Source organism: Hippocampus zosterae, chromosome 1 (assembly GCF_025434085.1).
Source record: "Hippocampus zosterae strain Florida chromosome 1, ASM2543408v3, whole genome shotgun sequence".
NCBI lineage: Eukaryota > Metazoa > Chordata > Actinopteri > Syngnathiformes > Syngnathidae > Hippocampus > Hippocampus zosterae.
Window position 1 is genome coordinate 405,351 of NC_067451.1, and position 16,709 is coordinate 422,059.

Below are 16,709 nucleotides of genomic sequence, written 5' to 3' on the forward strand. Positions count from 1 at the left end.
GAAATAAGTCTGAGTCTATTATTTGTGCTTGTTAGACAATACTAGTCTGAATTGGGTGTTGCGGGGGGGGGGGGGAGAATTTGCACGACACACATGCTCGCTGTAGTGGCCATGGCAGGCTTGTTCTAGTAAACATTAGTGATTCTTATTGCTGGGGAATGGGGGGGGGGGGCAGTATCTGTCCCCATCTAACGGTGAGTTTGAGGGTAACGGAATGAATGCGCGGTCCGACGTGGCCCCCTGGTGGCACTGATGAACAACTGCAGAGGGACATCAGAGTTGGTGGAAGCCACCCAAAGAGCAAATGGTGGCCCACCACTGAGTGAGCGTACTTGTTGCTCAACGGTAAGGACAAGCGGACATTTGTTAAGAGAAAAAGTGGCATAAAATCGGATACGTTCCACAATGAAGAAAAATAATAAACCATAGCGCAAAGCGAAACTTGCGGAAAAATAGAAAAATGCCTTTGCGACCGGCGAAAACGTCGGGAGGCGTCCTTTGGGCTCCCCGCCATGAACTGCCGTTTTTTTCACTTCCTGGAAGACGCGTTCGGGGCGCGCGGACTAAAGGGCGACTTATGATTGGCTCTTCAAAAGACTGGGGCGGGGCGCGCGGACTAAAGGACGACTTATGATTGGCTCTTCGAAAGACTGGGGCGGGGCGTCTCAGAGTTAAATAGCCACTAGGGGGAGCGACTGCCGGTGAGAACGTGCGGATCTCGCCGCCATTTTGAGGACTTCAATCACGTCGCTTTTTTTTTTTTCAATTTAAAAATGCAGGGAAGGGCCAAGGGCTTCACGTACACGCGCACGGGAGTACACCATGTTAAAAAAACTATAAATATAATTCAACTACAGAAAAAGCAGATCATCAGAATGAAGTTTTATTCTTTTAACACAAAAGGTATCAGAATGAAATCAAAGAGAAACGCAATCTCGCAGCTTACAACGATGACAATTCATTTCGCACCTTGATATTTGGGTTATACAAGATTCCTATAGTCACTCGTAAAAAAGAAAACCAACTAAAAAGTGAAATGTGAATATAATACGAGTCAGTACTGTAACACAAAACAAGTGTTATGAGGCTTGCGGATCACAGTTAGCATCTACAATTAGTGTGTGTTTGACGTACCGGTTTTTCGGCGTGGTCTCTTTTTACCCACAAAGCAGCCACTGCACAGTCCACTTGACAAAGAGTGAAGTGACGCAGTCGTCACCGGGCAATAGTTGGCGACCATTGTTGGACCTTTTTTGTCTTTCACATTAGAGGTTGGTGCAGCGTGCTGTTGAATCGTAGGAAAACACGCACGCAAACACGCTCATTGTCAAACAACGGCGTACAAGGGGTGTCCCCGGAGTGCGCGGGTACCTCGGGCGTGATAAACGGCGTCCCGCCAGGATCTAATCCGTCGCCCGGCACATTATGTCTTTTTCATACAGTGTGGATAGCCGCGGCATCCCGATGGAAAATCTGTCACAACGGGCGATGACCCAGAGAAGGCGCGCAAAAGCCCAAAATGACTCCGACTGCTCATATCCAACACGAGATTTGGTGCGCAACTAAAGTGGGACTTTGCGAAAGGAAATCCACATCGAGCGTCGGAATCCACGCTGCTTTGTCAATATTGAACCCTGTTCTCACCAAATTATGGAACAAGTGCCTTCCATCCCATCGGCCCCGGCGAGAAGCACAAACGAGCGCCCGCCCGCCGCCGGATGAGCGGGGCCGGACGCCGCCTGGCCGCGACGCCTACATGACGTCCACGAAGAACTCGCTGGGGTTGCCCATGGCCAGGTGGAAGGACTGGCGGGACGCAGTCAGCTCGGGGGGCACGGAACCCAAGTCGCGGGTGGGCGGCGCGCCGGGGGGTCCGGCCGAACTCGAAGAGAGGGGCGGCGGAAGCGCCGGGTGCACGGCCGCCGCCGTCAGCGGCGGCGCGTGCGGGAGGGCGTGGGCGCTCGCCATGGCCGGGTGCGGGTGCTGCGGGACCATCATCACCATCATGGGGTTGTACGGCATGATGCCCGGAGGGTAGGGGGACATGTGGGGGGGCTGGGGCATGCGGTGATGATGCGAGCGCTGGGAGGAAGCGTGGCTGTGCTCGCTGGGAGCGGCCGAGCCGTGGCCCCGCCTCAGACTGCTGCGGGTGGAGTATTCTGATTCGCTGCCACTGCCGGAGCGCGACTCGCCCCCGCCGCCGTCTCCTCCGCAGAGAGACTTCTCCTCGCCGGCCGCCGCGCTGCCGGGCCCTTTGCTGCCGCCGCGGCCGCGGCGCTCGCCTTCGCTCCGCGTCGACCCGCTGCTCCGGCTCCCTGAGGACAGACGGAAGACGACGACGTCACACCCCAATGGGTTCCACCTTAGCTCTGTGATAGGACGAGGTGACGACACAACTGCAGTATGCGGTTTCACAATCGGCTGGGGGGGAGGGGTGAAATAAATAAATAAATAAATAAAGAAGTCGGTGCAAAATTGCCCGGGGGCCAAAATTTGACGTTGGCTAGCATGTACGCTTCGGGCTTCGAATCTGGTGTCTGCCTTCCTGCGTGGAGTTTACACGTTCTGTCCGTGCCTGCGTGGCTTTTCTCCGGGTACGCCCGTTTCTTCCCACACAGCAAAAACATGCATGGCAGGTGAAAATGAACGCTCGAAATAGTCCCCAGGTGCGAGTGTGAATGGTTGTTTGTGTACATGCGCCTGCGATTGAGGGTGTACCCCTGCCCCAAGTCAGCTGGAATAGGCTCCGGGATCGGCCAATATGACGGTCCCAAGAAAAACGATCCCTAGTGAAGCTTCGCGGCAGAGATTTTGCATCTTGCAAGTTCACCTCAACCAAACCACCAAAGTCGGAGCGAACGGCTGACGCTTTACCTTCGCTGTGCTGACTGCCGGCGCTTCCCGGAGTGTAGCTGTAGCTGGTGAGCTCGTGGTACGGCGGCGGCTGGCTGGAGTAGGGATGGCCGGCGTAGGGCTGGTAAGGGAACGTGTGCATCACGGGCCACGGGGACGCTCCGGGGAGGGGCAGCGGGGCCAAGGTGTCCTGGTCCGAGGCCCCGCTGGAGCCGTCGTTGTCATTCAGGGACAGGTTGGCCATGTCTGCACGCCACAGGAGCAAAGCTCGTTGGAAAGGGGAAAAGACGCGAGCCTCAATCGCTCTTGGACGGCAACTCGTGCGGCATTTTAACACCACCGGAGTAAATCCGTTTCCTTGCTGCCAAGGGTGTCCGGCCCTTGGTGCATAAAAGCAATGCGGCCGACGCTACTTACAGTTGTCGCAGTCGCTTAAGTCCCCGAAGACATAATAGCATTGTTCCGAGAAGGTGATCTTGTTGACCGTGTGACGGATGAAGCCGGCCTTCAGCAGGTTGCTGGCGTACTTCCTGGCTTCGCGCCGGTCCTGGAATCCCTCGATGTGGTGAAACAGCCACTCCACCACATCCGAGCCTGCTCACACGTGCGGAGCAAATTAAGACCAGCGGGTGGATTTGATGGAAATGTATCTCTCCGTAAAATTTATTGCGCCACGCCAGTCGGCTGCAGGTGATTCCAATTTAACAGATGTTTTCAGTCAAGACAAGCGCTCAACACATTGGTACTTTGTCCCCCCCCCCCCCCGCCCCCCTCCCCCAACTCCCTCCCCTCCTCTGAGAAATCACGAGGTTTTAATTCCCGGAACATAAGGCCTCTTAAAGTCATGCGACGGCCGTGCGGCTCCCTTACCGAGGAAGGCGTTGGGGATGGTGATTTTGAGCCACATGCGATCCCGGACTTCCAGGCCCGACTCCGGCGAGGCCATGGCCTTGGCGACGGACGCCATGTCGGAGTGCAGGGACAGATTGAAGTCATCAAACCCTGTGGAGAAAAAGCAAAAGATTTTTGAAGTCGCCAAGAAAGCGGCGAAAACGAGTTCAATGGGAATGACTCACGTTCGGTCTCGGTGACTGAGGAGGAGGAGGTGATGGTGCTGAGGGAGGAGCTGCCCGGGAAGGCCGGGTAGGCGCCGGTCATGGCTACCGAGTGGCTGACCCAAGCCGCCGGGTCGATGGGCCGGATGGGTTCATCTGCGCGGCGACAAGGCGCGCTCGTCAAAAAAAAAAAGATAAACGCCGACGAGCGTTGCGACTTTTCTGCGACTTACTCCGCGGCAGCGTGAAGTAGCCTTGCGGAGACGGGTCCCAGCACTTGGCCACTGTCAGGATGATGGGCCTGGCGGGCAAACGCCGACGACGCAGTTCATCAGCGCGGCTGCTCGGATCCTCGCGAATTTACAAAGCCGGCAACTCACCCCGGCTTGTGCACGATCTCCCTCAGCACGCGAACCGCGTCGTCGTTGCTCATGTTCTCGAAATTGATGTCGTTGACCTTGCGGCGGAAACGATGCCATGAAACAAACGGCCCCGTATGGGTGGGCCGATTTGCGGCCTCACCTGCAGCAGCATGTCACCGGGTTCGATGCGTCCGTCCGCCGCCACCGCCCCCCCCTTCATGATGGAGCCAATGTAGATGCCGCCGTCGCCCCTTTCGTTGCTTTGGCCCACAATGCTGATGCCCAGGAAGTTGTACTTCTCTGCACGGTGGCAAAAGCAAAGAGATGGAAAATTACAGCAGGGGGGTGTCCACAGCGGGTCCTCGCGGGCCGCCGTCCTGCCCGTCTCCCGTCTTCTACCGGGCAGGACGGCCCCCCTTCTCCCCACAGGCCCAAAGCTGGACATGCCTGACTTACAGGAACTAGTCCAGGTCCTGAAGGAGAAAGCAGCCCCACTGCCATCAACATTCATGTTTCAAATTTTCAAATTCCACTTTGGCCTCATCAGACCACCAAATATTTGTCGGAAAGGGATGGCTGCCATTTTTGCCCGGCCGCGATCAGCGTCCTTAACTTTCATCGTTTGGTCAGAACTCCGCAAATGCCGTCGAAACCGTTTGTCAACGGATAGATTTTCTACTTTCTCATTTGTTCGTGAATGTCTTGTGGAGGAGGAGCAAAGTGTTTCGTTTTGAGATGTGCTAGCCTCGCTAGTGAAACGGAACTCGGCTTCGCTAAGATGGCGGCACGGTTAGCTCACTTTTTAAGCCAGGGGTGGGCAAACTTTTTGGCTCGGGGGCCGCATTGACTTTTAAAATTTGACAGAAGGGCCAGGTCAGCACCAGCTATGGTACATTAAAAAAACTGCATTTGTTGACAGTCCATATCAAACATCAACTAAACAAAAGCATGAAAGTACTGCGTTAATATACGTTTTTTTATATGACAAAAGTATTGTTGATGACCAATTTTAGCTTGTGCATTGCTGTGGATGGGTTGTGATCAGACCAGTAGAAGTAGAAAAGACTCCCCCTTCTAAAACTTCAAGTCAATGCGCCACCTGGTGGTGACATGCCTGTCATTACAAGTCCAATTGAAATGAATGCAATCATTCACATCGAACCTTAATTGTGGACGAACTTTCGGCGGGCCGGATTAAAAAGACCAATGGGCCGGATTCGGCCCGCGGGCCGCAGTTTGCCCACCTCCTTTTTAAGCCATTGGTTCCCAATGGTTGCCTCGTGCCTTTTTCCTATCACAGCTAAACGGCGAGCCACTTTAACAGACAGTGGGGAAACCGGACTGTTGGAAAAGAACTGCGCCTGCTTAAGCGACATGTACAAAAAAATAAAAATAAAAAAAAGAAATCGACGAAGAATACGACAATGGCAAATCTCAACATTGACGGCCGTAACAACAACAGGAAGTTGCATACCCATGTTCAGGGTGACAGTGATGATGTTCAAGGACATTGTGGAATCCGTCACACTGCTGAAGGAGGAAGCCTAGAAGAGGAAACCGATTATTATTTTTGTCCTCAAGTGAAAAGAACAAAATTTGAAAGAGGCCATCAGATCGGAGCGGCAAGCTAGTACCCTCTCCAACCGAGGGGGGCGCTGTTTCCTGCGTCGTCGGTGCCGTTTCAAGAGTCTGGAGGCTGTGCTCTGTTCGGTCGCGCTGCTGAACCTAAAGAATGGCGAGTTCAATACACGGGGGGGGGGGGGGGGGGGGCAAAGGAGAATGCGCCTCACCTGCTCATGGTGTCGTCGTCCTCGGAATCGCAGAAGCTGGTGGTTTCCAGCTCGCTGCTCATCATGGTGCTGGAGCTCTCGTAGCCGGCCAAGTGGCGCTCCAGGCGACTTTGGCCGTTCACGCGAGATCCTTGAAAAGGGAGCGAGCGGATGTCGGGGTTTTAAAAATGCCGTTCTTTGATCGCATCGCGATACATCTCGCCACATCTCGCTAGCTCACCGTGTTGCTCGGCGCCCTCCCTGTGCCGAGGTCTCTCTCTCCTGAAGGAAACCACGGACTCCGTTTCCGTCTGCTCGTCCAGAGTCTCCACGCTGCCCGTGGCGTTGGGACTGCGGGAGACGTGGGATCAAAAATTTATTTTCGTTGTCCGTTTGTCAAAGAATTCCGGTCTTGGCTCAAGTCCAGTCGCGCAATGGCACATCTCGTGACCCCCCCCCCCCCCGAGAGAAAAGTTGTCATCTGATGACGGAGGCTGAAACTTGAAACGTGCTCGTCGCCAAAGTTATTGGAGGTCACCAGAAACGAACCAAATCACCTTTTTCATCGTCAATAAAAATGATCGCAAGACGCTTTAAAAAATGGAAAATAAAACGTTAATCTTGACTTTGTGATATAGTTTCAGTCATCATGGCCCCCCCCAAGGGAAACGGTAACAAAAATGTGTCCCGTGCCAAAAAACGACTTTAACAGCCCCGATCTAAGAAAATATGCTGCGACGACGGCGGACATTTTTGTTTTAGACATTTGATATCATACGTGAGCTTTCAGGGGGGGTTCATTTTAAATTCCTTACTGAAAGGATGGCGGTCTGGAGTCCCCGATGCCCCCGGTTCTCTCGGCCGGCGGGGGCGGCAGCGGCGGCGGAGGGGGCGACGGCTGGCTGGAAGCCTCCGCGGCGGGAAGAGCCGCCGGAGCCGTTGGCTCTGCCGCCGGAGCGTCCGAAGACACCAGCTGACGTCAAAAACAAAGGCAAAGTCATCAATGGGGGAGGGGGTGTGAGGGGGGGGGGGGGGTGCCACAAGGACGATCAAGAGGTAAGATGGCCATTTTTTTTGGAACACGGAAGCGCTATTTTGACGGGCGGACGTCTTACGGGAATCACCGAAATGCGATGCATATCACATATCGCCCCCCCCCCACCCCCCCGGGGTCTATTTGTTTTAAAGAGCTCCCTTCATTCTTATGCACTTAACAGATGCTTGAGCCTCAAAGCTGCTCAACTGGGCCAAGTCTGCTCGCAGTGTTCCGTCTCTCCTTTAAACGTGAGATCCAGGCAAGGCGACGAGGAAGCTGATGTTGATCACCAACCTTCTGTTATGAATTTCAATTCGTTTCTCACTAAGTAGACGTCCAGTCCATCTGAACTCGGGGGGGTTGGGGGGGGTCTAATCACCCCCCCCCCCTGTCCAATATCGGAAACAGCCTTAAAAAAAAAAATTGTTCCGGTCCTAGTTTTTGACAAATTTCAGCCACCTAGGTCTGGAAAGAAGTTTTAAGCACACATGGCGGATTTGGGGTATCTTTGGGGGTCGCGGCGAAAACCAAGAGCGGGTGTGGAAAGTCTCATTTGAAAGAGAGGACCGGTACTTACCCAGGATACCACACGTCCGTTAAAACACGGCAACTTGGCGCCATCGTCTGAAATCTCTTCCTTCACCACCCTGAAACGGAGGAACAAAGGTCAAAAGGAGTACCCGGAGAAAAGCCACGAAGGCCCGGGGAGAACATGGAAACTCCACACAGGTCCCAGATGGTCCATCCCAAGTAGGGGACGAGGCCTCACAAGTAGATCACGCGTTCCTCTGCAGCAGGATTAGCAACCGGCACCAAAAGATGACTCGACACAGAGGAGCTTGTTGCGTCCATGGTGAGGTGAAGGGAAAAAGGGGGTGTTGACACCCCCCCCTCCCCAACAACAACAAAACAGTACATTACCCCGAGGTGTAGGGTGGGGGCGGGGGGTCGTGCAAAGAAAATCGCGATGTACAGGTAATCCCCCCCCCCTTAATAGTGATGTTTGCTAAGATCCACGATGCCCACGCAGCTCCTCGCTGGGGGGCAACTTTTCGCCTGAGATTTCATCGCAAACTTTTTTCTCTCTTTTCACAAGTTGGAGGACGCGTACTGGAACTCACCCGAAGTCCTGGTCCATAGATTTGAAGAAGAACTTGTAGTTGGGCTTGTTCAAGACTTGCTTAAAATCCAGCAGGGTGATACTTTCGGCGCCGATGGGAATCTTGACCAAATACGGCGTCTCCTCTTCGTCGATGTGATAAATGATTTTGGTTTCCGCCATGTCCGAGGCCGCTTCGCTCGCTTTTGTGCTCCTTGTGCCCAAGTCGCCCGCAAGAGTTGCGGCGGCTAGTCTTTCGCAAGCTAGCTGGCTAACCAGACGGCAGAGGTGAAACGATGGCGGCCGCTCGGATTTCTTTTTCTTTCTTTCTTTCTTTTAGTTTGTTTCTTTCACTCGACCGCCACCCTCGTCGCCGTTTCGCCGCCAACGAAAGTCTACACTCACATTTTACCGACAGCGGCGGACGAATTGGCACATTTACGCGAAGCGACTACGGAGCAATTTTGGCCCCCAACAAAAACACACGGGGAAGGGAAGGGAAGGGAATGGGGTGGGGGTGGGGGCTGGGGGTTCACCGAAAAGTTTTCACCACTTTTTTTTTTTTTTTGCGTAAGCCAACGCGGCGTGTGGCGTCATCACGCACGCCCCATTTTCATTACGTACGCTCCCTACGACGATCTTACCTACTTTTTTCCCTCTTCATAATGAAAACCATTTTTTGCATTGAAATAATAATAATAATAATAATAGAAATAATAATACATCACAACCAAGAGCAATAGTAAAACACAAATAAAATAAGAAAGATTTAAGTGCTAGATTCCGTAAATTACATCAACGGATTCCAGCATTGCGAAGCGAAACAAATTGTTGTTACTTGTCTTTCCGAAAAAAAGATAGCAATGTCACGTGAAATATATGAAAACATGTTAAGATAGCGCAAATTCAAGGCCCGGCGGCCATATTTGGCCGGCCACGCCATTTTATGTGGCCCGCGAAAGCAGCTCAAACATGTCACCTTCCACGATCCTCTCGAAAATGTCGACCGAAATTAAATTAAATTCTCAAATGTAATAAATGAGAGATGCATTCGACGCATTTTCTTGTATCCCAATCCCCCCCATGACAGCAACTTTTTTAAATTACACCAGTGCAATGTCATATCAGTTTTTCTTGTGGAAAAAATTTAATAAGGAAGAATTAAACAAAAAATTGAGGCGGCCCGGTAGTCCAGTGGTTAGCACGTCGGCTTCACAGTGCAGAGGTACCGGGTTCGATTCCAGCTCCGGCCTCCCTGTGTGGAGTTTGCATGTTCTCCCCGGGCCTGCGTGGGTTTTCTCCGGGTGCTCCGGTTTCCTCCCACATTCCAAAAAACATGCGTGGCAGGCTGATTGAACACTCTAAATTCTTAGTGTGAGTGCGAATGGTTGTTCGTCTCTGTGTGCCCTGCGATTGGCTGGCAACCGATTCAGGGTGTCCCCCGCCGACTGCCCGAAGACAGCTGGGATAGGCTCCAGCACCCCCGGCGCCCCTAGTGAGGATCAAGCGGTTAGGAAGATGAATGAATGAATGAAAACAAAAAATTGGGAAAAGGTTTTGGCTTTCCAACATGCAGCATATTTGCGAAATTTTCGACATGTCCACCAAATGACGGGTTGACGGCGGGCCAATTTTGAAAAATCCAAATTCGCCAATTCTTCCACAGCGTGTTCCATGTTGTGTTATCAACGAAACGAAAAGCTGCCTGTGTTTTCGGGGCCTCCTGCGGCATTGCTGGAAGAGCTTGATGGCGGAGCAGCTGAAAGGCGTTGCCTCCAATCAGAACTCCCAAGCGGTTGCCTTGACGGCTTTGAAAGCACAACTGGAACCTTTTCGAGCATGGCACAAGCCAAGCAGGGACGACTTGCTCATAATGCCCCGTGTCACGAGGTAAAGGTGTTCTTTGTACCTTTTTTTCTTTGCACATTTTCACAGTTGTTGTTGTTGTTGTTTTGGGCGCGTTGTGAATCTGATCCGCAGGCTCCTCTTGCTCTTTGCGTTGGTCGGTGTGGCTGTCATGTCATCCATCACACGCTCGCCTTCTGCACGAGGTGAGCCCAAAAAAGCAGATTGCGCAGGAAGTAGAACAATATTTGCTAAAAATGTCAACCGCAATAACATCTGCAGCTGTCCTTAGTTGTGTTCTTTTCTTCTTTTAATCAATGCGCATATTGATAACTCAAAATATTTTTTAAAGGGATACCCTTTGGGTCTTGTATATATTTTTAAAAAATTCTTTAAAATTCTCTTTGATTTTCTAGTCAAAACATATGAAAGAACGTCGACGTCCGGGTGTAAAATCAGAGAAAAGTGAGAGTTACAAAGTCCGCCATTGGTCGCTTTTCATGTTGCTTTTCTGACGCTCGTTGAATTGACCCCTTTTAAAACCAATAACCTGAGCAAATAATTTTTGGGTCTTAAATTATAAACCCACCTGGTCCGAATATGCTCATCCGATGGTGGCAAGCTGAGCCGAGAACGGTCATGACCTGAGCAACTCTGATTTTGGTTTTTCGTGCAGAGCAAGAGGCAAAATGGCCGCCCTCTGAGATGGCATGGCCTCCGCCCTAAGAAGTAGTCGGCTTAGAAAATGAGAGCCTTAGTTGGGGTTGAGCAGAGGCCACTTAAACGGTGCGCCGACTTGAATGCGATGGGTTGACTCCGAACGCCGTCAAATTGCCATTGATTAGAGGGTGTGCGCACTTATGCAACCACATTATTTCAGCAGTTTTTTTCCGATATTTTTACCTTGCGTGGGCTATTGGTCATTAATTGCGAAGAAAGACCGTTCTGCAATTGGCTTTCTTTTTAATGACGAACAACATATACAGTATACAGGTATGTGTGTGTGTGTGTGTGTGTGTGTGTGTGTGTGTGTGACTAAAGAAAGCATTTCTTGCCCCTCCCATTTCTCCTCTCACCCGTAGCCGGCCCAGTACGAGTCGTCGGTGCTGATGTTGCCAAGATGTCGTCGTATTCTGCGTCCGGCCAGTATCCGCCCCCCTCTTCCGGACGTCCATGGAGCCAGCTGCAGAACACGAAAGGGGTTTTTCCTTCCCGTCAAAGGGGCGGAGATTACGAGGCCATCTTGCCTGAGAGGAAGGTTCCGGCAGACGGCCTCCTCGCCAGGCAAGGAGACAACCTCGACCGATACCGAGTGGTCGTCCTGAAATCGGCTCCTGGCCATCCCTTGCGTCGGAGCTCCGGACACCCTGAAAAAGAAGCAGCAGCAGCTCTGAGGTTTGCGGGGATGCCCGTTGGGGACGCTCCTCAAAGGCTCGCAAGAAGAAGAGATCAGGCGGGAGGTCAATCAGCCTGGAAAACGCCGTCCGTCGTTTGGTCGCAGCCGGGCCGATACGTGAGCGGGAGCCGCGAGGACGCCGACGGGCCCACCGAAGCGTTCACGCCCAGGAGGGCCAACGTGATTCAGCCGCCGGCGGAGGAGAACCCGGACGCCTCCCTTTTCCAACACGGTCCTCAGCCGGAAAAACCGACGTGGTCCGATGACGCAAGGCGAGCGACAAAGTCGGTTCTCGTCAAGTCTTCTTTCCTCAGGCGGGAAGATTTGGGGAAAGCTTGGCGTTCGCCGCCGATGTCTGAGCTTGAGGAGTTTGGAAGGATTCCAAAGTACAGCAGGACGGTGTCGGCCGAGGAGAAGGAACGCGCGGTCCACCTGCCGCCAAACGCCGGTCGCCATCCGGCCACCTGGAGAGAACCGTTTCCACCGCACTCGGCAGCTCAAAGTTACAGAGAGAAACTTTGGGTGGATGCCGTGGCCCCTCCTGCGCCTGCAACCGACACGGTGGGGGCCACCGCGAGCGGAAGGCCGGTGCGCCCGACGCCCTGGCAACGCGCCGGCAGGTTCGCGGCATCACAAAGATCCAAGTGGCCCGCCTCCAAGGCCTTCGCCGGCGTCCCTGCGACCGGCAGAGGAAGAAGCTACGGGATGAAAATGGCAAACGCGTACCCCCCCCTCTCGTCCAAATACACTTTCGGACGGAGAAAAGTTGAACTGCGGACCACGGCCGCTCCGTCCGCCATTGCGCTTCGGTTTGCCGGTACCAGCCCGATTCCACAAACGTTCGCAACCGAGCGGAACGAAAGGCGCACGACGCCGGCTCGCGACGGAGGCACCGGGCGCATGTACGTCGCCCTCCGCGGGGGGCCCGAGACCGTCGCCGGGAACTCGCCCATCGTCCGGCGGCCCCAAGGTGAGCCGGCGGGAAACGCCACCGCCCCTCCAAGCGCTGCGGCTTTCCCAAACTTGACGAAATCTGGAGTCGGGTTCTCCGGTTCTGCAGTCCCCTTGCCCACGAGCCCTGAGACGACTCTCCAAAGTCCGAAAAACACTGAAAACGCCGAGGAATCGAGCGCAAGTGAGGTCTTTGACCACGAGACTCTACAGGAAGATTTGTTGGAACTAAATTACCTGCGAATTTCCATGGGCAATGTCTCTTTCAAGTCCATTTAGGTTCAGGTCGGGACAAGTTGGATGATTTGTTACGAAATGAAACCAATTAAAAAATAAAAACAAGTCCGCATGTCATCGTTTTGTCACTGCAACTCTCTTCCAAGCAGTCTGCAAAAGTCCGATGAGTCAAGAATTGTCCAGGCCGACAATGAAAGAGACACAAAACTGGATCACTGGCGAACTCGCAGTACTGCCGTGAATCTCAATAATGGCGAGTTTGGAACTTTTTCCAAATGAGCGTGTCCATTATTTTGATTTTTGTCCCCAGTCTGCGCTTATGTTCACTCGCAGGTGTGTATTTGCATTTTAAAGCTAACTTTGGGTGACCGCTCTCCTTTTTTTTCCCGTCCGCTCCCCAAGAGAAATTGATCATGAATTCTTCCCGCAATTCAAGTTGAGAAACAAAGACTGTGGAGTATCCCCCCCCCCACACCCCCTCCACCCCCATGCACTCAGCAGCTACCGCGGGTGCTGACACAGATTTTCCGTCTCCTCTTCTGCACTCCCGCCAAGACTCGAGCATGCTGGTGAAATAACGACGGGATGGAAAAAAAAAAAAAAAGATCTGCTTGCGTGTACAGCTTTTGTTCTTTTCTCTTGACATAAAACAGAGGAAGCGGTCGTGACGTATCGCACCTCAAAGAGACTCATTTGGGGGGGGGGGGGGGTTGCTTTTTTTTTTCCACCCTTAACCACGCACTAGGCTGCCCTGCTGCAATATTTCCCCAAGTTGAGCACTCTAAGAATTGGGGCCAGCAGAAGAGCCTTGTCGAGACTTCCCCGTCCACTAGAGGGCGCCAGTTACCCGCCGCAAACATCGCTTGGCTTGGCCAAGGCGTGAATGGGGCTTGAAGGCTCGTTTGTCGACCCCCCCGCGATTGGCTGGCGACGGATTCGAGGTTGAGCCCCGCTTGCCGTCTCCAGCACGCCTGCGACCCTCGCGGGGACAAGTGGCTCGCTCACATGGCGGATGTATGAATGGCTGGAATTGAGGGGGGGGGGGTCACGTCCATGCGATGTTACAATGATGCCGGGGGTCCGTGGGAACCCTCTCGCTCACACTCGCGCCGAGAGCTCTACAAGATAAGATAAGATCACTTTGAATTAGTCCCACAACGTATGTCGGCCACCGCCGTTGTCCCGGCAACATCTTAGCATCTCAAACCGGTAGCTAATTGCGACCGTGTCCGCTGCGGATCCCGTCAACAAGTACACTTTCCCACCGCGTGCCTCTTTTAAGTCGAGCCGAACAAAGGTCAAGACTTGTCTTTGAGTCAAATGACGGGCGTCGGGTCCACGGAGATGGGAGGCCCCCCTTTTCGCATGCCGTGACCCCGCCGACCTCGCTAGCTCCACCTAACATACCAACGCTTGTCGGCGGCTCCTTCAAGCGAGGGGCCTCGCCGTGGACGAGAATGTGAGGGGACCTGCCAGTCAAACGCATTGTAGCCTACGTTGGATTAACACCGCCCCCCCTCCCCCTGCCACCAAAGCCCCTCGCCACCCTGTGCAGCGGGGAAAGCGGAGGGCTCGGCTTTCCCAGAGAGCTGAACTCGATGACTGGGAGCAATGTTTGCACCGGGACGCCTCCAGCCTGAGCATTTGCTTGGCACCTTCTTTTCTTCCTGCGTGCTTTTGGACGCATGGTGTCCTCTCGCAAGCCCCCCCCCCCCCCCCCCGACCCATTGCCCTCATCCCACCATCCAAACTAAAGGCAATTCTGCAGCATGAGGCTTTCCTTCAACTCACTTTTCTTTCAAAGCGATCGTTTTCCACGCAGCCGACGACTAAAAACAAAGCCGTCAAAATGACAACTCGGAAGATTGGGTGGGGTGCAAAAAAAAGGCCTTTTGTTTTGCCGAGTCCAAGACGGGGATGGCGGTGGGGAAGAAAATGCATTTGTGGTGAGGGAGGAGGGGAGACGATTGCTCAACAACAAGCCGAGCGTTTGCACTTTTGGGCCACGGTTGCGCACTTCAATTCACGTTCTTGAGTCGGAAAGGAAGATGCGCAGTCGGGAAAAATTAGCACCGGTGGCGCGCAGGCTTCTCGCCGGAAGTTACTCAAAAGTCCAAATCCAGAATTGAATCCCAAATCGGCCACCTTCCTGTTCACGTTTGACTTCCGCCTTTTTTTTGTGTGTGTGTTTCTTGTCCCACCATCGACGCATCCACTCAATTTTGCCTCCGTTGGCAAAAGCGCTGCCGTGGGCTCGTTGTTTGAAACTTTGCGAGTCACTTTTTCATAGAATCGTTCTCCCCAAAATGGAAAAATGACAAATGAGGGTGTATCGATCCCGGTCAAAGATGGCGCCTCGTACTGATGTCCCCAAAAAACGTTTACTCGCGGAACACCGTGAAAAACGAAAACACATTTTAAACAACATCAAAATCACAACATCTTTAACACGACATTAAATAAATAAACAGAAAATGACATACCCTGTGTACCTTGGTAAACCGAAAGTAGATCACGTAGCTCTGTCTCAAGTGGTATTCTCGATCTTTCTCTCGCATTCCTCGCTAGCCACGGAACGTGACCCGGAAGTGATTCTTAACAAAATATTCCAAATAACGTATTAAGAGGATTTGACGAAAAAAAACAAATATGAAAGTTCACATAGAAATATATAAAATACTTTTACAAAATAATAAGCCTAAATAAATGGGATTTTCGACGTCATGGTAACCAACGACTCAATATTGGCGCCAGTTACAGAGGGCCTTCCTTTTCGATTTCCGGTATGGCTCACTGAAGCGTTTTTGTTCGCCCACAACTGCCAAATTTTGCGTCGGTTGATCAAAATGCTACCGCGGTCTACTTGTTTCCAACTTTTCCATGGCGGGGGGAAAAAAAATTGTCTGCCTTCAAGCCAAATGGCCAACTTCCTGTTCCGGTTGGGGCCCGGCCAGGTCTTGACAACTTTTTCACGCGTCTTATCACGATCGGCACGGCGGCGAAATTCCCCTCCTCGGCGATGGGAACAAGTCGCTATTTCCTCACGCGTACACGCGGTCAGCTTCCCGTCCTCTGCGCTCGGCAGGAAGTCATCAAGACAGAAAGACTTCCTGTGGCCTCGCCGGCGCGGGTCGACTGCCCACGTAACGAGCCTTCAAAGCGGCCCGCTCGCTTTCACTCCAGGGCACGGGTCCCACAATCGGTTTTCGTGGCGGGACGCATCCAGCTGGCGCTTGCCCCCCCGGGCGGCCACTTCCAAGTGTGAAAGCGCGTCATCGGCCTCGGTTGGTTCCGCAGAAGAGGGAGCGGCGACGGAAGAGGCTCCAGTCGTCTTGGGCGCATCTGGTACGCAGATCGGGGAGCTGCCAGAGGTCAGGCGGGGATGAGCCGTTTTAAGATTGGAAAACAAATCAGAGGATCTTCAAAAGAACCCTAAAAGGGAGCCCGTGAAGGGATGCCGGAGGAGGAGCGACGCCAGCGGGGGGAGGAGGGGGGGACTCTGAAATGGACCGCGTGACAGTAATCCCGGCGAGATAGAACGAAGGCATGACTTACTGTCGTTTTTTTTTTGACGGGGCTAAAACACCTGCTAGCCCGAACGCATGGCCGAAAACCTTGGCGTTCTACAAGTCGGCCTTTTTTTTTCTCCTCGTCTTACATCATTTGCAGGTGCAGGCAAAGTTCTCATTTCTATTCATGTCTACAGTGGGTGGACGTGTTCAGGTCGGGTTACTCCGCCATCTGTGGACGAGCCGGTGACACGCAGCTAATTGAGCTTTTGCTAAGTGAGAGTGGTGGTGGTGGGGGGGGGGGAGTTTAGAGCAGGGACGCCACGCGAGGCCGAGAGCCTTCCCACGTGGTCCAAGGTGTGGCTTCACCCCGCATTCCTGTCGTCTTTCTGTTTGACGGCGGAACGCGGGGTGAAGCCAAAGTACCCGGAGAAAAGCCACGCAGGCAAAAGGGGGAGGGTTGGACGTTTGCACTGCAATGTTCATTTTTCCATGGGTCTGCAGCTCCTCTCTAAGCTCCTCAGTACGGCAGTTTGCGTTGGGATATCACTTGCTTCAAGTGGAACAACACCGCGCGATAGCATTAAGCTGTCGAAG

General features: G+C 53.1%; 2 protein-coding genes across 2 annotated transcripts; one reads left to right on the top strand and one right to left on the bottom strand.

Annotated features, from left to right (window-relative positions):
• Nucleotides 1–867: 867 nt before the first annotated feature.
• dvl2 (dishevelled segment polarity protein 2) lies at nucleotides 868–8,710 on the bottom strand. The gene is made up of 15 exons (XM_052068827.1): nucleotides 8,197–8,710; nucleotides 7,653–7,722; nucleotides 6,855–7,012; nucleotides 6,281–6,390; nucleotides 6,061–6,190; nucleotides 5,905–5,995; nucleotides 5,745–5,814; nucleotides 4,431–4,570; nucleotides 4,289–4,365; nucleotides 4,142–4,209; nucleotides 3,930–4,064; nucleotides 3,724–3,855; nucleotides 3,271–3,447; nucleotides 2,875–3,099; nucleotides 868–2,315 (listed from the first exon to the last, which is right to left on the bottom strand). Exons 1-15 carry the CDS (start codon nucleotides 8,355–8,357, stop codon nucleotides 1,753–1,755), a joined length of 2,307 nt encoding a protein of 768 aa, XP_051924787.1. The 5' UTR covers nucleotides 8,358–8,710; the 3' UTR covers nucleotides 868–1,752.
• A 1,122-nt stretch (nucleotides 8,711–9,832) lies between these two features.
• On the top strand, nucleotides 9,833–12,645 carry LOC127595813 (uncharacterized). Its single transcript, XM_052057701.1, has 4 exons — nucleotides 9,833–10,064; nucleotides 10,155–10,225; nucleotides 11,102–12,385; nucleotides 12,476–12,645. The coding sequence occupies exons 1-4, from the start codon at nucleotides 9,922–9,924 to the stop codon at nucleotides 12,643–12,645; spliced, it is 1,668 nt and encodes a 555-aa protein (XP_051913661.1). The 5' UTR covers nucleotides 9,833–9,921.
• Nucleotides 12,646–16,709: the final 4,064 nt, after the last annotated feature.